The sequence below is a fragment of the Chelonia mydas genome, chromosome 1 (genome assembly GCF_015237465.2).
Source record: "Chelonia mydas isolate rCheMyd1 chromosome 1, rCheMyd1.pri.v2, whole genome shotgun sequence".
Taxonomy (NCBI): domain Eukaryota; kingdom Metazoa; phylum Chordata; order Testudines; family Cheloniidae; genus Chelonia; species Chelonia mydas.
The window spans coordinates 207,582,843-207,610,267 of record NC_057849.1 but is presented as its reverse complement, the minus strand read 5'-3'; the positions used below and the strand labels follow the sequence as shown (position 1 = coordinate 207,610,267).

The 27,425-nt window shown below is 48.5% G+C and overlaps 1 protein-coding gene across 1 annotated transcript in view; it reads right to left on the bottom strand.

Annotated features, from left to right (window-relative positions):
• Nucleotides 1–4,551: 4,551 nt before the first annotated feature.
• CLCN1 (chloride voltage-gated channel 1) overlaps nt 4,552–27,425 on the bottom strand; it is a 58,036-nt gene continuing 35,162 nt past the window's right edge. The window contains 15 exon segments of the mRNA XM_043543803.1: nt 4,552–7,519; nt 8,076–8,162; nt 9,317–9,421; nt 9,935–9,973; nt 11,523–11,608; nt 14,164–14,269; nt 14,669–14,895; nt 15,867–16,000; nt 16,412–16,625; nt 16,720–16,830; nt 18,359–18,428; nt 20,617–20,766; nt 21,249–21,333; nt 23,740–23,841; nt 27,304–27,388. Of these exon segments, the coding sequence (XP_043399738.1) occupies nt 7,127–7,519; nt 8,076–8,162; nt 9,317–9,421; nt 9,935–9,973; nt 11,523–11,608; nt 14,164–14,269; nt 14,669–14,895; nt 15,867–16,000; nt 16,412–16,625; nt 16,720–16,830; nt 18,359–18,428; nt 20,617–20,766; nt 21,249–21,333; nt 23,740–23,841; nt 27,304–27,388 (1,994 nt within the window). The 3' untranslated portion in view covers nt 4,552–7,126.

The following is a 27,425-nucleotide window of genomic DNA, read 5'->3' as shown; positions in this document are numbered from 1 at the left end:
GAGCATTGTCTACCCCTTAGCACACCTTGGCCAGAGGCGGCTCCCAAAATGCTACTGCTGCCTGTGCTCTCCGAGTGAACTGGGGGGGGGATGTGTCTGGGCACAGAGGGAAGTAAGGGGACGTGGAGAAGGCCTGGCTTCCCTTCCACCCCATATACCAGCCATTGTGGAAGTGCAGGCCTGTGGGGAACACATGCTATATCTGTCTTTCAGCTGCAGCAAGTACTGCTGCTCAGCTCCCTTCCTCCCTTAGTGCCTCCCTCCACACTGCCTTGTTACTGACAATATCCCCTCCCAGGACATGTACTCCACTAGCTCTCAGAGCCACCAGGTCCAGCAGGAGCCAGAAGTCTGGGTGGGGTTGTCTGTCTTCTCTGGAGAGAAAAGGGCTCAGGAAATCACCCAGAATCAGTTTCTCTCACCCTTCCCTTACTGCTGTGCTCCCTGGCTAAGCACTGGGCTAGCAACATCCAGTGGCAACAGGCCATTCCAAGCACGTGGAATATTGCATTCTTCAAGTGAGGAAACGGAAAAGCACAGAGGTATAGAAAGGCTAGGGGAGTTGGGCAGGGCAAGGTGGTGCTAGGGAGTGATACAATCTGCTTTCAATTCTGTATGCTCCAGTGCTTCTTGGCTTTGAAGAATTCAGTTTTGCAGATGAAGGTTGGGCATATAGACCTGGGTTTGAATTTGTAGAGAAAGTTCAAGGCTTTGGTGATGGTTCAATTGTGGGATGAAGTTTACAGGTTTTGGGAAAAGATTTTGATTTTAAAGTAAAGCTCCCTGTGTGTGTTTTATGGGGTAGAAGCTGGAGATTCAGGTTCTGGGCTGAAGGTTTGGGATTCATGTTGTGGAGCAAAGGTTTCCAGGTCAAACTCTGAGGCTTCCTGCAGAGGTGCCAACTCATGTACCTAACTTTAACCCTCACCCTGACCCCAAGCTCCCACTCCCGCTCCACCTCTTCCCACCCCTGCTCCGCTCCTGCCCTGCCCCCACTCTACCTCTCCCCCCAAGCCCCCACCTTCACCACACCTCTTCCTGCCTCACGCCACATTCCGCTCCCTCCCCCAAGCTGCCCAGCCCTCGCTCCTCCCCCTCCCCCCCAGTGCCTTCTGCATGCTGCAGAACAGCTGATTGTGATGGGCAGGAGGCGCTGGGAGGGAAGGGGGAGCTAGCTGCTGGTGGGTGCTCAGCACCCACCATTTTTTCCCCATGGGTGCTCCAGCCCTAAAGCACCCACGGAGCTGGCATCTATGGTTTCCTGTACAGCACACAGGACCACTTCTATGCATGGAGAAAGGTATCCAGAAAAAAACAGGTCTAAGGGAGTGTGGTGCCTTTACTGTGTGTAACGGGAAGCCTGGGCAGAGTCAGAGACCAGCCCTCAGGGGAATCCTTCACTGCTCTACAGCACCTGTGGGCTGGCTACATGGCACAAAGCGGCTGCAGAGCAGCCTTCAGCATTCCTGAGGAATACCCAGGTACCCTATGAGAGCTCTGCACATGCCCTGCAGGATTTGCCAGTGCTGGGGGCATTCTGGGCCAAGGGCAGGAGGAGTCATGGACAAAGGATTCCTACACCTGATTATTCCCCAGCTTCCACAAGGTCTTTAGGCACTTCATCAGCTGAGGTACATATTGAGGTAGATCTGGGGTCTGATCTTACTAGCTCAATGACTGAACTGGCCCCCAGGATCAAGCGGACACAAGCTTCCTTCCCTTGTTCTATTTGCTGGCCTCAGTACTTCCAGATGATGAATCCCCTTTTCAGCAGGGCATAGAAATGGCTTCTTATACTTTTAAGGCCAGAAGGAGCCATTATAATCATGTAGACTGAGCTCCTGCGTAACACAGTCTTAGAGAACCCACTCAATAGTTTCTGCATCGAGCCCATAACTTCTGGATGAGCTAGAATGTACCTTTTAGAAAGACATCGAGTCTTCATTTAACAACGCCAAGTGATGGAAAACTCACCAAATCCATTGGTAAGTTACCTTCAGAGTTAAAAATGTATGCCTTAGTTCTAGCTTGAATTTGTCTATCTTCAGGTTCCAACGACTGGATCTTGTTATGCCTTCTGCAAGATCAAAAAATCTCTTCCCCGTGAATCAATCAGCTCACCTCTTAGCCTTCTCTTGGATTAACTCAACAGTTAGCTTCTTATAGCTCTTACTGTAAGGCAGGCTTTCCAGACCTCTAATTATTCTTGTAGGTCTTTTCTGAGTCCTTTCCAATTCTTCAACATTCTTTTCAAAGTGGATAATAGAACTGGAGCCAGTATTCCAGTAATGGGCTTATCAATGCTGTATCCTGGGGTATATGAATCCACAACCAGTTCTACTTTTTTGCCCAACGGTTGAAGTGGAAGTCTATTTCAGGTGTTCAAATGCATCATAGGCTACTGTATTGATATAGCTATACCAGCAAATCCTTTGACAGAGATGCAGCTTATATCGGCAAAATCACTTTTTGCTGATATAACTGCATGTACACCAGAGCTTTTGTAGCATAGCTATCATAGAAATGTAGGGCTGTAAGGGACCTCAGTAGGTCAACTAGGCCAGTCCCCTGCACTGAGGCAGGGCCAAGTATACTTAGACCATCCCTGACAGGTGTTTGTCCAGCCTATTCTTAAAACCTCCAGTGTGGGGGATTCTACAACCTCCCTTGGAAGCCTGTTCCAGAGCTTAAACTACCCCTCATAGTTAGAAAGTTTATCCTAACATCTAATTTAAATCTCCCTTGCTGCAGATTAAGCCCATTACTACTTGCCTACCTTCAGTGGACATGGAGAACAACTGATCACCATCCTCTTTAAAACAGCCCTTTACACATTTGAAGGCAGTTAGCACATTCTCCCTCATGCTTCTTTTCTAAGACAGGACATGGCCAGTTTTTCTAATCTTTCCTAAGAAGTCACGTTTTCTAAAGCTTTTATCATTTTTGTTGTTCTCCTCTGGGTTCTCTCTGATTTGTCCACATTTTTCCTAAAGTGTGGTGCCTAGAAATGGACACAAGACTCCAGTTGAGGCCTCACCAGAGCATGACAATTACTTCTTGTGTCTTACATACAACACTCCTGTAAATACACCCCAGAATGCTATTAGCCATTTTCACAACTGCATCACATTGTTGACTCGTATTCAATTTGTGATCCAATATAATCCCCAGACCTTTCCAGCAGTACTAACATCTAGACAGTTAGCTATTTAAGGGCGTGAGTTTTTCACACTCCTAACCCACAGACAAAAACTCTTTAGTGTATACGAGGCCTTATTTTGAGCTGCCCCAGACCTTTGTGTGCATCAGCCCAAGATTCCCCCTCTTTGTATTTCTCGGTCCCCATCTTAAGACCATAAGAACGGCCATACTGGGTCAGACCAAAGGTTCATCTAGCCCAGTATCCTGTCTTCTGACAGTGGCCAATGCTAGGTGCCCCAGAGGGAATGAAAAGATAAAGGTAATCATCAAGTGATCCATTTCCTGTCGCTCATTCCCAACTTCTGGCAAATAGAGGCTAGGGACACCATCCCTGCCCATCCTGGCTAATAGCCACTTTAATGATCTGTCCTCTACGCATTTATCTATTTCTTTTTTGAACCCTGTTATAGTCTTGGCCTTCACAACATCCTCTGGCAAAGAGTTCCACAGACTGACTGCGTTGTTTGAAGAAATACTTGCAATACAATATTTGTTTGTTTTAAACCCACTGCCTACTAATTTCATTTGGTGGCCCCTAGTTCTTGTGTTATGAGAAGGAGTAAATAACACTTCCTTATTTACTTTCTCCACACCAGTCATGATTTTATAGACCTCAGTCATATCCCCCCCTTAGTCGTCTCTTTTCCAAGCTGAAAAGTGCCAGTCTTATTAATCGCTCCTCATACAGAAGCCGTTCCATACCCCTTTTCTGAACCTTTTCCAATTCCACTATATCTTTTTTGAAATGGGGTGACCACATCTGCACATCTGCATTCAAGATGTGGGCATACTATGGATTTATATGGAGGCAATATAATATTTTCTGTCTTATTATCTGTCCCTTTCCTAATGACTCCCAACATTCTGTTTGATTTTTTGACTGCCGCTGCACATTGAATGGATTTTTCAGAGAACTATCCACAATGACTCCACGATCTCTTTCTTGAGCGGCAACAACTAATTTAGATCCCTTCATTTTATATGTATAGTTGGGATTATGTTCTCCAATGTGCATTACTTAGTATTTATCAACATTGAATTTCATCTGCCATTTTGTTGCCCAGTCACCCAATAATGAGAGATCCTTTTGTAGCTCTTTGCAGTCTGCCTGGGACTTAATTATCTCTTCTCTGTCTGTATCTGTCTCTGTCTTGCTCTCATGCACACACCTCTCTCCCTTTCTCTGATTTTTGATTTAAAGAGCCAGCTTCAACATCAGCCCAAGCCACAGACCTTGCCATCCCAGAGAGGTAAGAACTCAGGCTTGGTGGCAGCTCACAGAGCCCTAGTGCTGATGGGGCATGACACACCAGATAGTTGCAGGTACTTTACGAGAAGATAAACCTTTATTGTTTTCTTTCTTTCCCACTTCCCCATGCTTTAAAACTTTAAGAAAAAGAGAAAAAAAGGGTGGCTACTCTGTTCTCCCCCCATGGGGGCAGGGAGGAGACAGGCCTGTCTGAGCACTGCTGCCTGGGGGAGAGGCAGTCTCTGTGAATTGGACTGCTGCCATGAGGCTGCCATGCCCCCTTCTATTTACTTGTGTTAGTCTTAAAATTATGTTGCCTCTATGTAAAACTGGAAAAAATAAACACCAGCTCAAAAAAGAGTATGAGAGAAAGCATCTGTCCCCAAAGGGGAGGGACAGACATAGAACGCAGAGATTCCAATGCAGAGGGAAGGGTGAGCTGGGCAGGGACCCTGGGATTGCCAGGGAATTAAATCAAACCCTTTCTTCCCCAATATAACTGCCCCCAGCTGGACACAGGCCAGGTCAGGTCACAATGGAGACCCCCAGCTTCAGAAAGGGTTCTTGTTTACATGTACAAGCCTAATTGTTAGAATTGAGGCCAAGGAGGAATTCTCACTAGTATATTGGCAGGTGCCCCAGGATTTTACCTGCCTCTGGAGCATTGCAGGGGAACCATCTGCTTAAATAAGCTTGGCAAACCCAACATAGTTGATGTCTCCCAGTTGTCTCTGAGATGTCTCCCAGAACAGGGAACAGGGCAGGAACTGCAAAACGTGCTGCCTCTGGCTTTGTCATAGTCTCCAGGCAGCCAGCTCGTGGAGGTGCACCTGGCCAGGCATCAGGACATACCATAAAGTGCCTGGGATCTCCTCTCCTCACAGCCTGATGAGTGGGATTGTGTCTGGCAGAGCCCCAAGGACTGCTCCTGGTTTCTTTTATGAAAATTTGACAGTAGAAAGCTGCACAATGGCTGGGGAAATCTGCCGACCCTACAGCATTGAATTTTGCCATTGTACTGAGAAAACCTGGCAGGGATAGTGAGTTAGCCTGGCAGTCTCTCATCTCCCAGAGTCAGGGTGTCACATGCATGCACCAAGCTGCTGCAGCGTCTCTCCTCCGGACACAGGTGAAGATGGAACTGGAATAGCAAAGGGTGCTGCAAGTTACAATTGAGCTGTATTGGCAGAGATGTGTGGAGGGTACCCACTCCTGGAGTAGCAGGAGAGAGCGGTGTTTAAAGACAGGGGCCTTCCTGTGCTAGCAAAGGGGAAGGCAGGGGAGTGGCTTCTCTCTGCCGTTTCTCATTTCTCTCTCATCAGCCTGCTCCCAGCCCACAATCCCCCTCCGTGGACGATCTTATATTTTAAGACTATAACTTCATAGAAATTGCTGATAGTGGTTCAGAAACAAACACATGAATATCTGAAAGATAAAAATATATATACAGTCTTACTGCCATTTGCCCATGCCTTTGTGACCTCTGACCAACCCACTCCAATCTTGGCCATTCTGCTTAAAGACTTCAGCAAGCCAACCGGACAGCAAGGAGTCTTTCCTCCCGTCCAATTCTTTTCTAAAGTCCTGAGTATATTAAAGAACAGTGACACAGATCAGGCAGCCTTTCCTCCCTCCCAACCATGCTTATGGGAGCAGTAAGAAACCTCCCTCTTTGTGGCAGTGCTGGCAGGCCCAGGAGAAGCCCCCAGCATTCCTCCCACCAAGAAAAATAACAGAGGGAGAATCCAGAACAAGACCCAGTGTTTCTGGACAAGAATGTTCTTGGTGCACAGGATGGGAGAGGGGCCTGAAGGGGCTGCAGGGGCATGGAGTGCTGGGATTCTGAGATAGAAAGTTGCTTCTAGGATACAAGTGTGGGCAGCGTGTGCGTGTGAGGTGTCTGGGAAGATGGCGACCACCCTTAGGAACTGCAGGAAAGAGTGTCGTGCTAATGAATGAGCCACTGTTTATAAAGCTATTATTACCCCAGGGATGCTGGGTATCTCTAGGTGCCAGGCTGGCTCAACCCACAATCTCAGGGGATACAGCTGTGGCTGGGTGGATTGTACAGGATGGTGCTCAGGGGTCTTGCCCTCTCCCCTCTCATTGCCTGCACAATCCCCCTGGCCCTGTAAATTTTCACTAGCCAGAAATCCTGGGTTGTGGGGAGGTTCCTGCAGGAACTGTTGGGGGGTGGGGGAAGCAGAGAAAGTCATGCTGTTCTGCAGGGTGTTTGGGGAATGGAGAAGAGGAAGGGCTGTGGCCCCCATCTGCTCCCCACCACTCTCTCACAGTGGCACAATCTATCCAGACCGTCTGCCCCTGCAGCAGGTGGTGTCCATGCCTCATTATGGTTCCTGCTGCATCTCCCCTACATGCTTACCATGAGTGCTGGGAAAGAAAGAGTAGGGGCCTTAATCCCAGCCACCCTCTTGCCACCTGGGGGAGTCCATCTCCCCCCTCTCACACACACACTCCCATCTGTCCCAGGTAGTACAACACTCCAGGCAGTGAGGGCAGCAGACAAAAGGGCAGTCCTGTGACTCCTCCCCCAACTAAGCTACTGCGGATGCTGGAGCACTGGCGAGAGAGTCCCCAGGCCTCTCCCTGAGGAGCATGTGTAGCAGGGCTGGCTCGCTGAAGGGAGTGGAGTGGGACATCCCCTCCTCCCACCGGTTATAGGGGCACATCCTCTTCATCCTCCTCCTCCAGGTCCGTGGAGCGCAGGCTCAGATCCTTGAGGATGTCTGAGATGTTCTCAGCAGCGGGGCCAGACAGCTCCATCTCCTCCAGCTCAGCGTCAGCAGCTGAGACAGAGCGCAGCCCTTTCCCCTCCTCAGGGAAGGGCGGAGGCTGTGGGGAAGGGGAGCTGGAGGGCAGTGGGCTCCCCATCCCTGAGTCCACAGCTCCTCTCACAGGCACCACACAGCTGTCCTGTCGGCTCCACACCTGTGAAACCTGGCTACTCTGGTCATTGCTGACTGAGGTCCTGTTGGTGTCACGGAAGCTGGCGAGGGGCGGACGGAGGCGGACACCAGAGCGCGTGGAGCCCTCAATTGCCTTCTGGAGCTATTGGAGGGGCACAAGGTTAGAGGAACAGAGAAGGAATTAAAGGGCAGCTGATAAACCACAGCACAACAGTTCAGCTACTCTCCAAAATAAGGGGGCAGGAGACTAGCCCCTGGAGAGATCAGATTTTGCATTGCTACAGTGCCTTTCATCCCACAGCACTTGGCAAACTCCATGCCATCTCAATGTAGCCACTTCTGGGAGAGACACTGGCTAAATGGATTCGGCACAAGCCAAACAGGTAAGAGCCTGTCTCTCACAAAAAGGAGTAGAGGATCTTTAATATCCATGTAAAGCAGACAGGCCCTTAGTTTGTTAAGGCCCCTTCTGAAAAACTCACATCCAGAAATGGAATTTCTCCCCTCAGAAGGGAAAAGGGCTAAGTCAGTGCTGCCAGGACTTGAAACTGGAATGCTAGGAAATGTACTGACTGCAGAGCTGAAACTTCCATCCCAAAGCTGGTTCTCGCCTGCTGTGGGATATTGCGATAACACAGAGAATGTCTGAGGCTGAGCAGGAGGTGGGAGTGTCTGCATGAAAACTTGACTGTATTTACCTCTTCCAAAGCCAGCACTCCCTTCAGCTTCCCCTTACTGGTCACATAGGCATGGCTGAGGCCCAGCAAGGAGAACAAGGTGTGTGTCTGTGGGAGAAAACACAAGAGAATCTCCATTACCAGTTGCATAGGGCTTGATGTCCTCAAAGGCTGGGAATGACAGTCTTGGCGCTAAGCCTAGGCCTGAGATCCCCTCTGGGCTCCAAAGCTAGGAGTGGGAATCCCAACTCAAATTCCTTTGGGTTTGGCACCACCCTGGTAAGAAGCTGCCCTAGGAGTGGGAAATCTAATGTTAATCCTTGGTGGGTAGTCTCATTGCACTTGCAGGGTGGTAGTGGGGACTCCAGAGGACCTGGAACTCCTGGTATATACCAGTAGTTAGCCCAGAGCAGCAGTCCCATACAGCTCAAATATTCCTTTTATTCCTGGGACTTCTAATCAGCCAGGACTCCCCTCAGGTCACACTGGTGCATGCTTGGGATGCTTTAGGGACACCCAGAACATTCTCACACTAACTCACATCCCCACACCTGGCATATGGCTACGAGGGATCAGATCCCAGTCTACCCAGCAGGGACCAATGCACAGTGGGGTAGATCCTGCTGTGCTCTGGGGCTGAGAGTGTGGATTCCAGCAATGCAAAAATCAGTGACAGACCCCTAATAAATACAATGATAAAGGCATTCTCAGGCAGGGAGGGTGAATCCCAGTATTCATGTGCTGGGATGGAGGTCCCTGGTCCGAGAGGAGCCAGGAGTGTGAATCCCACCCCCACTGCTGCATGTGGATCTTGCAGCGCTCAGACCGGCTAATGTATGAAACCCATCATTAGTGTATCATTGCTTTTACAAACACCTAAGGTGTGGCTGCTTCTGCACTCAGTGCCTGAGAGTGGGAATCCCAGTGCTAATGTGTGTGTAACTAGACAGCCCCCAGAGGCTGGGAGAGGGAATTCCAACACTAATGCAATGGCTGGCTAGATCCTAGTGTGGTTCTCTGAAGCTCTTTTATTAAACTAATCTGCTCATGTTCCAGGAGACTGCAGTCAGACGCTGTGCTGATGGGAGCTCAGTGAGCTCCTCAGATAGCAACGGCAACAGAGAGAGAGCAAGAGAGAGAAAAATGCAAAGCGAGGGGAGGGAGATGGGGAGAGGGGAGGGGATGAGCCCTGGGGTGGGCTAGCACAGAGACAGACAAGTTGGAGAAGGATGGACTGTAGCTGGGAGGGAGGTCCGACCCACCTTGTGCAGGGAAGTCCTCTCCACTAGCTGAAAAGGGGAGGGGTCTATGCGGCAGCTGTCAAAGCACACCTCCTTATTCAGCTCGTCCTGCTCCCAAGCATCTATCTGACACAGGGAAGAGGGGATCACAATCACAGTGACCAACACTGCTCCCAGCCCATACGCCAAGCCTCCCCAGTCTCCTGCTGCTGTTTCCCGCTCCTCCCCATCTGCCGCCCCCAATATATTATTCCTCTGAGGTTTCCCATCCCTCCAGCATGAGCTGGGGCCTCCCTTTTGGGAACCTGGTGGTGCTGCAGCCACTAGAGGTGCCATTGATTGAGATGCCCCCAGCAAGGGTGACACACAGTGACACACAGTGAGAAAAGTAGCCAGGAAGGTGAGGGCTTCCCCAGGCCTGCTTAGAGGGGATGAGAGCTCCTTGTCTCTTCTTCCTGCTTCAGTCACTCCAGGATAGGCTGCTCCATTTCCATTGGATGAAGGGATAGTTTCTCTCAGGATGGCCTCTCCTTGTAGCATATGAGCATATCCTGGCCACTGGACCTTTCCAGGAAAGAGACAACTTCCAAGGGTGAGAGGAGAGATCAGCCTGCCCCCGCTTTCCTCATCCAGACTTACCTCCTCTGGCTTCATTGTATCTGTAACCTCTACAGACTCCTAGGGAGAACAGAAAACACAGCCATGGTCAGTGAAAGAGTACACAGCTCTAGCTCCACAGGAGAACCCCGGAGTGCAAGACCCCCTTACTCCTAATCTCAGCTGTAACGCCCACTCTCTGGCAACTAACCCTCCTGCCGCCCCACCCCATCCCTAAGCCCAGAAAGTCTTCATTATACTCAGGATCCCGCGCTTCCTGTTCACCCCTAATCCCCACCGTGCACCCCCCAGATACTCAGGGGCCCCCGTCCTTCCCCGGGATATCATTGTCATAGAGGGTATAATCTGTGCACTGGGATGCTTCTGACCTGCACACTGATGCAGGTTCTGGTTTGGTGTGGGGTTTTGCTTGGGATGCCTTTTGGACAGCCCCCTTGGCCTATACTTTCTTTAGATCTGAACAGATCATCATAAAGCCTGCCTCAGTACCTGCAGTTTGCAGTCTGCTTCCTTTCCCAGAGCTAGTGAAGAGCTCTGTATAGCTCGAAGCTTGTACCTCCCACCAACAGAAGTTGGTCCAGTAAAAGATATGACCTCACCCACCTTGTCTCTCTCAGTACTGGCAGCACAGACAGCACCTAGCCAGCAGGATCCTCACTTCCCCATGCATGCCATAGCCATTCTCTTCTGCGGAAATCCCTAATGCTTTACCAGGAGCTCAGTATAACAAAGAGGGGATTTTCCCTTGTTATGTGGGCTGTGAACCTATGTGAGTCTTACTGTTTTGCATGAATACTGTGTGTGTGTCTCAGTTTCCCTCTGTGCTGCACCAGTGCCTAGGTGGTGGGAATAAGGCTGTGTGACTTTGACTGAGACCCTCAGAAGCAGGTGAGGCTGCTCCAGCTGCCAGCCCATAGGCTGTGGCCAGTGCCCTTCGTAACCTGAGCCCCAGGAGGGGAATGCAACCAGATGACACATTGCCTGGGAAGTGAGACAAAGACCAGGAAGAGGCGCAACGGGGGTCTCTGAGGTCGGGTCGCTGATAGCTGGCCGATCTGCTTGGAGGGACTGGAGCGGGGAGTCCAGGGCATCTGGCCCAGGATTCCCCCACGATGGACTTGGCTGAAAGTCACTGATTTCCGTGCTAACAAGTTCTGTTCTACGCTGTGTTCCTGTCGACTAATAAAGTCTGTTTTATACTGTTTTATGCTGGTTGAGAGTCACTGCTGACTGCGGAGTTGGAGTACAGGGCCTCTGGCTTCCCCAGGAGCCCCGCCCAGGCGGACTCGCTGTGGGAAGCGCACAGTGTGGAAGGGGATGCTGAATGTTCCGAGGTCACACCCAGGAAGGTCGAAGCTGTGTAAGCTTCTTGCCCTGGCAACAGTATGCTCAGAGAGAGGAGGCATGCTACCCCAGAGTCCTGACTAGTTTCATATGGAGTAGTTCCAGAGCATTGGCCCAGTGACGCCATGACACTCAGCATCATTCATGCATCTCCCTTTCTGACACCACTGCCCGCACCCTATGACCAAGACCTCTCAGAGGGAGCCTTCTTTCCTTCACCTTCCCTCCCTCATTACTGCGCAGCTGGGCTCTCTGGGTCCCTAACCTGGGCAACACTCTCCATCTCTGGTGGCCGGTTGTAATGACACAAAAGCTGCTGGATCAGCTGCCTCAAGCTCCAGAAACTCCTGGCTGCAGGAAGAGAATGAACAAAGAGGAGAAAAAACGAGGACAAGTGAGAGACTAAACACAAGGCACCAGGCCTCACCCAAGGCAGGCTGGGGAGAATTCGGTGTTAGTATGAAAGGGTCCAGCCAGTCAGAATACACCATTCCATTGCTGATGGGGCAAGATCTGAGACAGGCAGGAATCAACCACACTAATCCATGCAATATCCCCTACCTACTGAGGGGAACTAACCCTGCAAAGAGAGAGCCTTGGAAGGTGGCTATCCAGAGAGCAATGATTCCAAGAAGGGGCCAGAAGCAGAAGGTCACCCACATGCAAGGTCCCAGTGCCATGCTGTTCACACAGAAAGGATTGTGGAGACCCTGAGAGGACTCGTAAAGGAGGGGTGATGATGTCAGAGTGGTGGGTGAGGAACAGGAGTCTGGCAGCATTTTGATTAAATTAGAGGGGAGCAAAATGGGTGCGGCAGAGGCAGGAATGTGGTTTGGGCAGCAGGGACAGACAGGGCAGGATGGGATCTGGAGATGCCATCATAGACAAAGCAGCAGCTGAATTTGTCAACAGTCTGAATGTGAGGGGTGTAGGAGAGAGAGGGGTCAAGGATAACACCATGGGCCTGAGGCTGGGAATGGAAAGGACCATGGATTATTCATCCTGATAGGAACAAGAAGAGAGGAGACCTGATATTGATACGCAGAGTTTAAGCTGATGGTGACCCAGGAATAAAAATGAGGGAGGGGAAAGCCCTGTTCGGGCACATCTGCTCCATCCCCTCTTCCTCCCGCCTCCTCAGGATGTCTCCCTGCAATCTATTCTGCAGGGCTTTGTCTAGTCTTGTTTAAAATGGCTCAAGCAACGCCCCCCCCCCCCCCGCCCAAATTCTCTTGGGGTGACTACTCCTCAGACAAGTAAACCTTTGCCGTCTGGTAAGTAGGGGGATTAGCTGGTATACTGCTCTGCAACCACACTGAGCATATAAGGGACCCTATTGTGCCTTAAAGGCACTGGCCCACATTGGTGGTGCTGCAGAAAGGGGATTGTGCCCAATGCTACACCCCAATGGAGTGCAGCAAGGAAGTGCTCTCTTCCCTGGCCAGCCAGCTCCACTGGCCAGGATAGGGTGGAGAGTGAGACTATGGTCCCAGCTCCCCTCTTCCCTTTTGGACAGTTACAAACACTAGCCAGGAGCCCTGCCTTCCTTGCTCACCCTCAGGAGCTGGCCACCATTAGGCTCTCTCTGTGCAGTTCAGGAGGCACAGAGAGAAACTACAACACGGAGCAACAAATGTGATTCAGGGATCAGAGGAAAGACATGACTAGAGTCAGGAGAGCTCAGCTCATATGGTTCCAAACAGGGGAAGACAATATGTCACTGCACATACACCCCACGGACGGAGCTGGATCAGTAAAGATGTGTGTATATGTGGGGTAGGGAGGCCATTCCGCCTCAGGAGATGGCACTAAGGAGATAGTCTAAGCTATTAAGGATGAAAATGTAGGATAAGATGTCAGGACAAGAGTCTTCACAGGCAGGACAATGTGGAGCGGGCGGGCAAGTGGTGGTGGCAACTTCACCACAGGTTCTCTAGAGCTGGCTAGAAGAGATATTAGTGAGAAAGACGGTGTGATGAGTCCTGCAATCTGAGGGAGCCAGACTTGGTGAGCCTGATCTGCCCACATTACCACAAGTCTACAAAAGGCTACAGAGGAAGCCACATGCTCGTAGTATATGGTAACAAGGCACATTGCAGATAGTATTTCAGCACAATCCCCTTAACATGCGGAGAGCTGATAAGCTCACAGGAGCCAGCACCTCCCCATCATCACTCATACAAACAGACACAGTGTCTCAGCTACAGCTGGTCAAACCTCACAATTTCCATTTTGCAAGAAATTTCCACATTTTGAAATTTGTTTTCATTCTGAATTGGAACAAAACAAATATATTCAAAATTTGTGTGCTTTCCCCATGAAACAAATTTCTATACAATGTCCATTTTGGAAAATGTGCATTTCAGAAAGTTTTGGATTTTTATTTTGGAACTGTGAATCCTCATTTCAAATGTCAAATTTTCATTTTGAATTTTATTTTATTTTTCATCTGTATGCAATTTTTACCTTACTTGCTGACGTCAGTAGTAGTTGTGCATAATATTGTTAAAATCATTAAGAGCAGCTGCTACTTTTAAAAATAAACTAGCTCCACTATTATATTATGACATGTCAATAACAGTAGTGCATTACATGTACTATTCATATGGACATGTCAGGACACACTATAAGAAAAGCAAAAATAATGTAAAAATGAAAAAAATAACATTTGAAACAAAATTTCAAAATGAAACAAAAACATTTTTGTTTTGAGAAAAAATTCTGTAGTAAATTTTGTCAAAACTGACACAATTTGGTGAAAAAAAATTTTGAAATAGTTTTTCCAGTGAAAATTTTCCAGCCAGCTCTAGCCTCAGCCCCTCACACTCACACAAGCAATAGGCAGTGAGGCTTTCCCAGTGCTGACTGGGACGTGGCAAGCTGGGGCACTCTGGAGGTCACAATACCTGGGGTTTCCTGGGGCCCCAGTGTTTCTGGCATTGGTTTATGAGGCGCCACTGGGCCATTGGGTTCCTCAGGGTGACTGGGAGCAGGAGAGGGTTGCTGAGGTGGCTACAGAAGGAAAGGAAATAAAACAAGAATCACCCTGAATAGCTCCTTTCCCTCCCTTTCCCAGTGCCTCTCTGCTTCTCAGGGCTCGTGTACGCATACAGTGCTGCTGTAGCATGTAGTTAAGACTCTGCCTACGCTGTTGAGAGAAGCTCTCCCCTCAGTGTAGGTACTCCACCTCCCTGACAGCAGTAGCTATGCTGGCGATGGGAGAATCCCTCCCAGGGACATAGTGCTGTCTACACTGGGAGTTCAGTTAGTATAACTGCGTCACTCAGGGTGTGGATTTTCCATACCCCTGAGCGACAGAGTTATACGGACATGTTTCTAGTGTAGACCAGGGCTCACTCTCTCTCTCCCCCTCATCTCCCCACCTCAGTCTCTCTCTCCTCCCCTCCTTACCTCAGCCTTCTCCTCTTCATCCTCATCCTCATCCACAAAAGCAAAAGATTCGCGTTTGCAACTGGGCATGGCTGCCCACTGGCCTTTGCTGTGCCCGTCATAGGGCGCCTCAGCCAGCTTCTGCTGCATCTCCTTGATGATGCGCAGGCGCCGCTCCTGGCCAATATGCCTCTGGAGAAGAGCCTGCAGCTCTGACCGCTCCACTGAGCCCAGCAGGATCATGGACTCTGCAAGAGGAGATAACATGGGGAGCCAGTCGAAGGATGTGTGTGGGCCAACACTCCCTGCCCAAACTGGCCACATTAGCCCTGAGGATCCCAAAGATGGTGTGGCAAGAGGTCCTCCCCATACTCATCCCAGCTCAAGGCCTCTACAAAACACTCCTGACTCCTTCTCCCTCCTGCTACCCAACAGATGGCCCTCACATGACACCCCAGCCAACTGACCTCCCACAAGTCCGAATTGCTGCTGAGCCCCATCTGTGCCTGACAACGAATCAGATCAGCCTCCTTCTGAAATACAACAGCCATCCCTGCAGCCAAAACTTTCGGCCAGAGCCTCCTTCCCGCTTTCTGCCCTCACCCACTCACTCCCCAGTGCCCCACCCTGCCAAGCTGCCCTCACAACCAGCACAACAAATGCCTGTCCCTCTCCCAGCTGTGAAACCCTCCTTGCAATCCCTTCTTCTCAAAAGTGCTCAGGCCTGAGTTTTTTCCCTCCCAGACAACTAGAGGTATTATAGTCACCAGTCTCTTCTGTGACAGGGGAATCCCTGTGTGGTGAGAAAAGGCAGCTACAGAGCCAGAGAAAACAACAGGGTCTGTCTTCTCCAACAGCCTCAGCAGAGACTCCCCCGAGTGGCATTACAGCCAAATCCTGTCTCTCTACCATAATGGACAATTGACATCCATTCCAACCAAAGCAGAAAACTAATCATGCTCTTCATCCAAAGATCTCAAAGCACTTTATCCACGTGGATAAGGAGCATGATCATTCTCATTTTACAGATAGGGAAACTGAGGAATGGAGAGGGTGGTGTTTTTTTGGACAAGGTCATACAACAAATCAGCAGCAGAGCTAGGGTCACATCACTGGGTTCCCAGGCTGGTTCCCTGTCTTCCAAACTACATACCTCTGGAGACAGACTCTTTCAACCAAGGAAGGCTTCAGAAAAGGTCAGATTCCCCATACTGCATACCTGGTGAATCTACCAGAGGCAAGGTCTTGACAGTGGTGCTCTGAAGCAGGGTCTGCAGGTCCTGGTATGTACAAGTAGAGGAGATGAATTTCACATCACAGACCATAATATCCTCAACAAAGATATTGTATTTGCTAGAGGAACAAAGAAAATAAAGAGAGGGGTTAACATACCATTCAAATATGTCTAAAAGAAAAGCTTCCCAAAGAGGAAAGCAAAACAGGAGCTCCTTTCAGGTGTGTGCTTTATACAGCCAGATACATACTTGCATGTGGGAGTAACTACAGGGGAAGTGAGACCATCCACAAACCAACTGGGTTTCCACTAAGGCATGGTTCTGCTCCCGCCCCTCATGGATGAGCACCTCCTTCTCCACTGCCCTCCCGCTGTTTCTCTGCCTCATCCCACTCTATTTATGTGTCTGCCACCCCCCATCCCTGCTCCATTTCTTTGTGGCCTAGCCTATCCCCCTTCATTTCCCATTGCCAGACCCTCTTCTGCTGTGTTCTCCCTCCTCTCCCCAATCCCCACTGGTGGTACCACACCTTATGTAATTCCAGCCCAGGTCAGGCAGGTAAGGCAGCTTCTTCACCTGGATGATGCTGTCATAGAGACTGGGCTGCAAACTCTGGGCCACCATGTTGGCGAGGATGACGGCAACCATCATGGGCAGGATGTGGGAGATCTGACCCGTCAACTCAAAGCAGATCACTGCTGTGGAGACAGTGTGGCTCACTGCTCCTGTCAGGGCTGCTGCGCCTTTCCCAGTTGTGGGGGAAGAGGAAAGACAGTGTCATGTAGACCAGGGGATTCATGGAGGAGGGATAGAAAAAAGAAAGATGTGGAGACTCACCAATGACGGCATATCCTCCAGGTAAGATTTTGTAAACAATGCCATCAAAGAGGATCCCATCAGGGAAGAGTGATGCCATGATTTCACCAATGAGACGGCCGAATGCAGCCCCTGGAAAGCATCACATGAAGTCACTGATTAACACCCATCCACCCAAAATGGCTGTGCTCTTCTGCCGATAAAAGCCATATGGTAATTTACCAGTGCTTATATGTTAAAACAAAAACTACATTATGACGGAGTTAAGGTAGAGATTTTGTGTCAGTAATAAAAGGACAAAAACCACTCCAGGGAGGGTGTATTTATCCCAAAACACAGAAATACAAATCCAGGAAATTTAGAGTTAAGTTTACACTTAAAATAAATCCAAATATGTTCAAGTCTGAAAATGCACAGTTAAGGCACCCAAATAACCTTAACTCTGCCCTGTAGTGACACCATGCAATGACCATACAATTATGATTACTGTGAGTCTGTGGTCCCAGACTGGACAAAACTGGGTTTTGGATCATATTTTGGATGGTGTCCATATAGTGCAAAGTTAAGGGTTCTTTGGGTGTCCAAACTGTGCGTGTCCAGCCATGTTTGGATATCTTTTAAGTGCAACCATAACTGAATTTCCTGGGATTGCAATGCTTGGTTTTGGGATAATTACAACATTTTACTCTAAATTACAGTAGAACGTCAGAGTTATGAACACCTCAGGAATGGAAGTTGTTCATAACTCTGAAATGTTCGTAACTCTGAATAAAACATTATTGTTCTTCTAAAAGTTTACAACGGAACATTGACTTGATACAGCTTTCTTACTATACAGAAGAAAAATGCTGCTTTCTCTTTTTAAATTTTTTTAGTAGTTTACATTTAACGTGTATTGTATTTGCTTTTTTTGTTTGTTTTTCTTTTGTTTCTGCTTCTGCCTTATTGTGTACTTCCAGTTCCAAATGAGGTGTGTGGTTGGCTGATCAGTTTGTAACTCTGGTGTTCGTAAGTCTGAGGTTCTACTGAACTAATATGTACTCTCAATACAAATGACACTTTAACATAGTTTTTTTTCTGTTTTAGGATTAACAATCAATAATCAGTCATCAACCACTTGTCATGAATCACTTAATAATCCATGTCTGAGGTTGTAAGGTACTGGTTCTGAGTGAAGGCTGGATGTTGCTGTCTTGTAGCTGGGCCCACAGAGAGGACAGGGGACCTACTATTAGTACTAGTTAGGGGAGCTTTTCTTCAGCTCAAGAGGCAGGGACCTGAGTTTTTGGAACTGAAGCGTCAGGGTTCAAGTCCTGACCCTGTGTCTGATTTATCTAGTAAGTATGTCTGTCGTTTACTGTGCACAGTCCATTATGTGGAGAAACTGCAGGAATTTCCAGATCAGCATCTGTGAGTTTGGGGAGAAAGGAAGAGGAGCTGAAGGTCAGAGGCTGGGCAACTGGACTGTTAATGAAGCTCCTCATAGACAGCTTGTGGGAGCCATGATCCGAATTCCCTCTTAGAAACACCATTGTGAGCTTGCTCTCTCTGTCTCCCTGTCAATGATAATTTCTCTCTCTTTCTCTTTCTCTTTCTCTTTCTCTTTCTCTTTCTCTTTCTCTCTCTCTCTGAGAAGGCCAAGAAGGAGGTTAACACTCACCCAGTACAAAAACAGGCATGAAGCCTCCACAAGGTATCGGCATGGTAGTGGCGACGACAGACATCCAGAACTAGGACAGAGGGATATGAGGTCATAGTTAGTGTGTGGTAACAGCATCTCCTGCAGCTGCACCACATCCTCCAGCCTGCCTGCTTATGAGGAAATGCCTTTTGGGGAATCTGACAGACTCAGCAAGGAAGCCAAGGGCAGCTGGGTATGTGGGGAGCAAAGGAGAGTGGGAAGAATTCATGCAAACCACCATCACTCACAGAGACTGTCTACTGCACAGAGCTTCCCAGTGACTGTTGTGCTGCTGGGGAAGCTAATCCATAAGGGATGGGCTGAACATGGAGAATTACTTTCCCTTTGATCCATAGAGATGGCCCCCCCCCTTGCTGCAGGAAGTTTTATTTATTTATAAAATGGTGCAGGCCACAACCTCTGGGAGAGCCACAACAAACTATCATGCTGGAACTGGGCACCCCTAAACTTCTCCCTAGCTGATCTCACAGTCACCTTCTTCAGGAAACAGACCAACCTTGTCCCATGCCCTGACAGCCAACACACTTGGCCTTCGTCAGATTAAAAGGGTGAGTGAATTCTACCATTGATGGCTCCACAGAGAACTCTGCCACCCATCCCCAGACAGCTCACATCAAGGGATTCTCAGCAGGTGTGGCCCAGCAGATCTCAGCTGTTGAAGTGGTACAGTTCCTAGGGAGAGAGGCGCTGTCTATGGTATCCAGAGAGCAACACCTTGAATTTCCTCTAGGAGAGCTGAAAGTCAGTAAGCGCTTCAGAAAGTGGGTGTGACACACTCTGCATCATGTAGTTGCTGAGTGCCTTTCAAGGGTAGCTTTGTGCAGAGTAGTTGATGTAAAAGGGCCATAAAGCTAGTATATCCAGCTACACCCCCAGCAGATGGAGAACCTCCAAGTGGTGTGGAGCCAGCAGAACAGCTCTACAGCTTCTAGTGTAGAGACATGCTAGGGGTGAGTATCCATGGCCTGAGCACCTCCACACTCTGGCTATTCTTGGCTGCTGCAATGGCCCCTTGGGTCAGCAGCCCTGTGGCTACTCTAACACAGAGGACCTGATTGGTTCTTGGCTGGTCCCAGAATCTGGAAGCTGCAACAGAGGAGTACAACCAGCTCTGCTCCCTTTCCACTGAGCAGTGCCAAACTCAGCCCAGATGCAGCTGAGTATTGGGACCAAGGTGCAATGCAGTGCAGAATCAGGCCCATGGGCGACGGATCGCATAAACTGGGGGAGACTTTGCCTCCCCAAACAGCCAGGTGTGACCCCAGCCCCTGCTTACCACTGCTCCCTGTGTGCGGCTCCAGTCCTTCAGCCCCCAGTGCTCCGGCTGGGGAGGCTGGGGCCGCATCGTCCGCCTTCCCGGCACTCCGGGGCTGGGGCCGCTCATGCTCTGGAGCTGGGGGAGCTGGGGAAGCTGGGGCTGCGCGCCGCTCGCCCTCCTGGCACTCCTTTGGGCCTGGGGCCGGTGTCTGCGATGGAGGGGGGGCAAAGGGGCAGGGCCTTGGGTGGAAGGTGTGGGGCTGGTTCATGCACGACCCATGATCAGGCCCAACCTTTGCCCAGAGCCACAGAGGCAGGGCTTCTTTGTGCGGTCTGCTCCTCTTTAACACAAACCAACAGCAAAATAAGCAGCCTGAAACAGCCACTCTAGCAGTTTGTCACAGCAGCAAAGAATCTAGAGGCAGGAGTGACCTATAAAACTATATGGGAACATTCACATGACTCTAGAAGGATACACTTCTTGCATTGCAGATCAGATGTACACTGCACTGCTACTCCCCATTGCCCACCATCTCTCAGTTCAAATAATTAACCCTTTATCTGCATGACAAGCAATCCCAGCATTACCAAAGAAGCAGAACCTGTTAGCGTCCGTTGGAAGTACATACAGTCTGCCCAGGATGGTATATTGGGACCCCTGTGCCCACTGGCCATTATTGTCCAGTCCTGATCTGGGGGATGCTGTCTCTCTTCCTTCCCCCAGGATAACACACAGTTTGTCCTCATCATTATTTTTCTGTAAGAAAATCTCATTCTTGCTAGTTCCTATTTTGGTCACTGGAGTAGAAAATCTCTTTCAGTTTCAATCTCCTCTCTAAGGTAGAACTTTGTCATCAGCAGGTCTCAAAGCACTTTACAAACAGCAGGGTGGTGTCAAGAGCTCTGACCCCCACAAGAGGGGCGACACACTGCCAGGTCAGGATGGGTGGGCTTCCTACCTTCATGACGAAGAAAAGCAGGATGATGACGAAGACACTGACTTTGGGGTGGATCCAGATGGCAGATTTCCCTAGGATTTGTGGGTCCCCCATGTGCTTTGCCCAGGTGTAGTTATCAAACAGGGAGCTGATGGCTTCCCTGGGCATCAGCTTCAAGGAAAGAAGGCAAGAAAACAGTCAGTGATTCTCAAAAGATTAAATGGGGTCAATGTTATACCCAGGTTCCCCACCAGAGAGGAGAGAGGATACCCACATTTGATTCTCTTTGGATATTTCCTCCTAGAATATGAAGCGTTAAACCTTAACCCGCTCAGAAAAGAGAGAGGGCTTTGGATGGAGGATAATCTATTTAATCTCCTCTAGTGTTCAAGGGGTTACATTTCCCCGCCTAAACCCCCTAGGTGGGAATGGAGGGACCCTCCCCAGATCTGCCTGAAGGGGAGTGTGGAGATTATTACTCTCAGAGAAATCTCTCCTTCCAGCCCAGGAGAGGTCAGACTCTTCCTAAATCTCTCCCTGCCTCCTGCTCGGGAAGGGGAACCTCAGAGTTCTTCTTACTCACCATGGTGTGTGTTTGTTGATTTGGGGATTCTTTCAGAATTATACATTTACTCCTTTATAACTACTCTCACCTCTCCAGCCATGAACTGCCCAAACCCCGGCGGGAAGGTCACTGTTGCTATCAGGAAGGTTATAACTCCTGGGTATACAAGGTGGCTGAAACAAGAAAGAAAGAAGTTTAACAAACTGTAATATCATGTTCTTTTCCTGCAGTCTTATTTCCTTGGCTGTGACTATGTCAGATCATACAAGCAGAGGTGGGCCTGGGGAATCACTCAATAATTTGCACTGTTCTGTTCACGCCCTCTGAAGCATCTGGCACTGGCCTTTGTCGGAAGACAGGATACTAGGCTAGATGGACCATTTTTCTGCCCCAGTATGGCTGTTCTTATGTTCATAATGCTTGCAGAAGAGTCAACAACTAAGGTGCTAGACAGACTACAGAGAATAACTCAGTAGGGGATGCTCTCCCCTCTGAGTCAGCACTGACCCCAAGGTGCCAGTGTGGTGCTAGGGGGCGCTGTGCTGCAGGGAGTGGCGTGGGTGGCTTAGTAGTGGGGAGGGTGCTCTCCCCGCTGAATCAACGCTGATCCCAATGCCCCAGTATGATGCTAAAGGGAAGTATGTTGCTTAGCTGAGATGTAAAGTTGAGGCAATGGAATCCTTTGGGCAAAAATATGATTTCAGTGCAAGATATTATTGTTATTCATCACACTTTTCTGAATTCCTCTCATGCAGCTTTTAGTATTAAACACAGGTTACTGGGCTCAATACAGGAATAACTGGGTGAAATACAGGAGATTAGACTAGATCAGGGGTGGGCAAACTTTTTGGCCCAAGGGCCACATCGGTGTTGTGAAACTCTATGGAAGGCCGGGTAGGGAAGGTTGTGCCTCCCCATATGGCCTGGCCTCTGCCCCCTATTCGCCCCCTCCTACTTCCCGCCCCCTGACTGCCCCCTTCAGAACCCCGACCTATCCAACCCCCCCCCGCTCCTTGTCCCCTGACCGCCCCCTCCCGAGACCTCCCAACCCTAACCACCCCCCGGGACCCCACCCCCTATCCAACCCCCCCGCTGCCTGTCCCCTGACTCCCTCGACCCCTGACAGGCCCCCCAGGCTTCCATGCCTATCCAATGCCCCCTGTTCCCCATCCCCTGACTCGCCCCGGAACCTCCTACCCCTTACCCAACCCCCACACACACACTGCCCGCCCCCTTACCATGCTGCTCAGAGCGGCAGGAGCTCGCAGCCCCACGGCCTGGCCGGAGCCAGCCACACTGCCTGCGCTGCCTGGCAGGAGCGGCGGGCCAGGGCGCTGGCGGCACGCTGAGGCTGCGGGGGAGGCGGAATAGCGGGGGAGGGGCCGGGGCTAGCCTCCCCAGCTGGGAGCTCAGGGGCCAGGCAGGACGGTCCCGCAGGCCAGATGTGGCCCATGGGCCGTAGTTTGCCCACCTCTGGACTAGATGATGTAATGGTCCCTTCTGGCCTTAAACTCTATGAATCTATGTAAAAGTTGTTCACAAATATAAATTAAAATACTTGCTTCTCGGGCTCTGCTCTCCTTTTACACTTACTTTGTCATATTTTAGATTGTTCTCATGGTACCCCAGCAAAAGGCTCCATAATGAACAAGAGAGAGACAATTCTGCCTCATTAATCCAGTTCTTTTGACACTTAAAGGGAAATGTCACTATTTTCCTTTAACTAGGAGCTCCTCGCTACTCAGACCTGCAAATTGCTAGCTGTTGAGGCCACTCAGCAACTCAGAGGGTAAGGCCCTTAAAAATTTTAGGAGGCAATACAATATTTTATTTATTCTTTAAATGAACAATGCTCACTTAAAACACACATGTTGCAAACAGACATGTTTCTTTCTCTGTGTTGGTAATAATAATTTAGGATTTATTAGAGGTGAAAGATATTTCAAAATGTCCTGCACAAATGTCATTATTTTAAAGCTCTTTGTTATCTTTCTTTTTAATATGGCTTTCAGCTGGGACAAAGAACATCAACAGAATCAGTTTCACTGTTTGTTCTCAGGGATGCAATATTTGGGTTGATGTAAGGCAGTGTTTAATTGTTTTTTTAAAAATCACTTTTTCACTGGGATTTTTTTTAACATGGAAACATTTCTGTCAGCCCTAATTTTATAAATGTCTGTTTTACAAAACTGAAATACTGGGTCAGATTTCAACTGGCATTTTCTCTTTGATATATTCTAAAAATAAACTGTGGCTGTTATGAAGAAATTATTGATTTTCTACTTTAAGAACATTTCCTGTCTAACCAGTTATATTTTCTCCTCCTAATAAAAATTGCAGGGGTTGTTAGACTGTCTCTCCTGGACCAAGAAGCCATTTATGGCTTGTAAAGACAAAAGTTCAGCCCAGAAGAGATTTTCTTCCCTGCAGATAAAAATATTTTAACATGAATTAGACTCTTGGGGCCAGATTCTGATACTCTTACTGATGTTGAGTAGCACCTAACTCCACAGGTATTATCCAGTGTCAGGAAGGGTAATGGCCTCTAAGGCAGAGTACTGCTGCTCAAGCACACTCACTATTTGGTGAGAAATTGGCTCAGAGCCGTATGCCGTCGGACACACAGAACCACCTGGCGATTGAGGTAAACGAAAAAGGCTCCAAGGAACCCACAACAGATCCTAAAGTGGAGGAAATGAAATAAGGTAACATGAAGCACAACCCGCAAAATGCCATTTATCCACCAGGGAATAAAGTCTAAGTATTTTTCACATATGGATATTCACCAGCCTTTTAAATGGCAACAAATGGGCAGAATCAAAGTTTGCACCTAAGGCTGCATATCTCAGTCAGAGCAGCCACTTACTGATGTCACTGGGGTTTCTGGTAAAGGGATAAAAAATGTATTTGAACTCCCTTCTCCCCCACTTTATATCTTAAACATTCCCATGTCCAAAAGGGGATCCAGAACATGTGTGAGAAGGGGACGCCCAGTCCTGAGTGCCACAGGAACCTTCCAAGGGTGTTCTAGTCTTTTGTCTGCTGCTTTCCAGCTTTTTATTTATTTTTTGGAGGGTGCCATCTGTTACAAAGGCCTCCAAAGATGCTTTCTGGAGGCACACACACCCCACCGCCCCATAGGGAAACCCCACAGTCAGTCTGTGTTACGTTGGTTGCAGGGATCCGGTGCAATGGAGGGGATACCGCTTTTGCTCAGCTGTGGGATATAAGACTTGTCAGAGGTTCCACTTGGCATTGCCAAGATGGAGACCAACCACACTGCACATCATTGTAGCTATGTGTACGAGCAACTGACTAGTTGTTCAGATACCAGGGTGATGGGCGAGGTTTAAGAAACTATGAGAGTTTGATAGATCCAATGGGGGGATGAAAGAGGGGATCCGGGTCAAGGTGGAGGACCAATCTGGCCAGAAGAATTGAGAAGTCAGATTGGACCAGGAAATACAATCATACAGAGTATACAGAGACTCTGGCCCTGATTCAGCAAAGTAATGGTACCACTCATGTGCTTTAAGGAAAGCACATGCTTAAGTGCTTTGCTGAACTGAAGCGTATGTTCCTAATTATTCATTATTTAACCAAAAAGTGTCTCTGAGCTAGCATTTGCCTCTGTACTTCCTGCTGTAATCAGGACCAGGGAATGTAACCTGAGAGACAGGGTTGCATCTCATTCACCCAATGAAGTTAAAAGGCAACATGCTGGAAACTGGTAAAAGGAAATACTGTTTTCACAGCACATAATTAAGTTGGGGAATTCATTGCCACAAGATATCGTCAAGAACTCACTTTTCATTGCATGCATTTTCAAAATTGATGAATTTTTCATTTTATGAAATTTTCTATAGAATTTTTTATCTTTTTAATTTCCAACTCAGCCATTCCAAATATTATTTTTTATTTCAAAATTGAAAAATGACAAAAAGATACATGTCATTTTGAAAAATTCCAGCCATGTGACTGGCCCCACCAATCAAAACTGGCAATGGGAACAAAAACTACTCACAACCAACCTCTGGGCCTCACTGGCTGCACAGGCCACAAAAACCTCTGGCCAAGCTGCACGGGCCACACCTGCCACATCACAAACACCAACAGCCCGACAGAGAAACAAAGACAAAAACACCAGCAACTGAGTGTTTCACATACAGCATCTGTCCATATTTTTCAAAAGAAGAAAAACCCTAATGAGGAAACTTTCACCAAAATGTTCATTTTTAAAATAAAACCATTTTTCAATTAAAAAGAGTTTTGTTCAGAAAATGTTGACCAGCTGCCTTTACTCAAGAGAGATATATTTTTAAAACCAGACCTTTAACCAAGCTCTAAAATATTTTCTGGGTATATCCACAAGGAAAATGTAATCTTACTGCCAACCCCAAGCACTCAAACTCATGAGTCAGGCCCCAAAAAATCTTGAGATTGGCTTAAAAATCATGAGATTTTTAAACAATAAACAGGGGAGCTGTATTTCTTGGCCTTCCAGTTTTGGAGCCTTTGACATGCACTCAGGTGCCTTTTCAAGCTTTTCTTTGAAATCACAATGGCTAGAAACTTACTTTGTTTCAATGAAAGCTGAAATTCTAGTGAAATCACATAACTCCAGGACCTGGTGTTTTAACAGAAGTGCCAAACAGCATAAGACATGATAAAATCACATGTGTTGTCTACACTATGTTTGTAACATTTGTTCATTTTCTGGTTTTAATAGAAAAGAAATTCCCTTTGGTGGACTCAGGTGTGCTCTCTCTAATCTGACGTGGATTTCTGTGCTCTCCTCCCCACCACCCTGGCACTGAGGGGAGGCAGTGCTCCTCTTAGAACAGTCTTGTACATTTACAAGCCCAGGAAAACAAAATCTGTTCACTCGTGTTGCCTGGACTTGTGTCTTTCTTTGTGCTTCCTGAAAGTGAGGAAAGATGCTGGCTAGAGTGGGGGAAATGCATTTCTAAATGGGTGGAGGATTAGAGCTATGCTGCAATGAGCTTTGTGAGTTCCAAGGTGGCACCTGGCTTCCCCCAGGGGAGGTCGCTGTCTCCCTTTATACCACACCGATCGCTGTGATATTTGACACTCCTTTTCAGCTTCAGAAGGGTTTTTTTAGTGTCCCATCAGTACACCCCTTTCCCAGAGGGGTGGTGCTGGAGAAGAACAGAACTACAGTCTGAGGCAGCTCAAAAGACAGCTGCAGGAGCTGTCACAGTCCTACAGTTTCAAAGTTAAAAAGCAATTTCCCCTTGCCCACCCAAACAAATGGACTCACCTACAGGCAGTAAGTGAGTGGACTTTTGCAAGGCAGCCTTAGAAGCAGGAGAACAAACTGGATGAGTGGGATTTTCAAAAGTGCCTAAGTGACTTTCAGTGGGACTTGTGTTCCTAGCTCACTATGGTATGTCCACACTGTGAGCTGGAGGTGTAAATTCGAGCTTGGGTAGACATATCAGAGCTAGTGCACTACAAATAGAGTGTAGCCACAGTGGCACAGCCAGAGGTGCTGGAACAATTTGTGTAGTGGGGGTGCTGAGAGCCATTGAACCCAGCTGTAAACCCTGTATATGATGGAAACCACTTCAGCACCTCTAGTTCCAGCACCGATGGGCATGAGCAGTAGGAGAGGCTAGCTGCCCCCAGTATATGTCTAGCATCTCAAATGAGTACATATGTACTCAAGCAGCTAGCCCCTCCCATCGCTTGTGCCTGCAGCTACACTCCATTTTCAGTGTGCTAGCTCAATCAGAGCTAGCATGGATATATCACCTCCTGCTGGAAGGTACACTTCCAGCTTGAAGTGCAGACATTAGGTGCTTTTGAAAATTCCACTGCAGTTTTATACCCCCCTGGAATGGATTTGGGTGCAGCCTCCCAAAAGAAGGTGAAGAACCTGAACTGGATTTCTGCACTCTTCGAATGGGCTCTGGGCTCAGACCCTGTGAGCAGTCGAAGAACTGGGACTGGGTTTCCATGCTCATTCAAACATGGTTGTTCTGCAATATCTCTAAGGGCAAGCCTCCAGAAAGAGTCCTATGGTCTAAACAGACTGTCATTCCATTTTATGTGAAGATTTGCAATGGGGTCAGCTTGATATCAGTTTAGCACTGCAATTTGTTGAGTCCCTTTGGACTTACCCTATCACAGCAAAGGCTGGCAGCTCCTGCAGATCAAAGGGGAAATCCATTCGAAAGTTAGTTCTGAACAGGGCCGTGATGGTGACTGCGTGAGAGAAGAGAGAGCAAAAGACAGGAAGAGG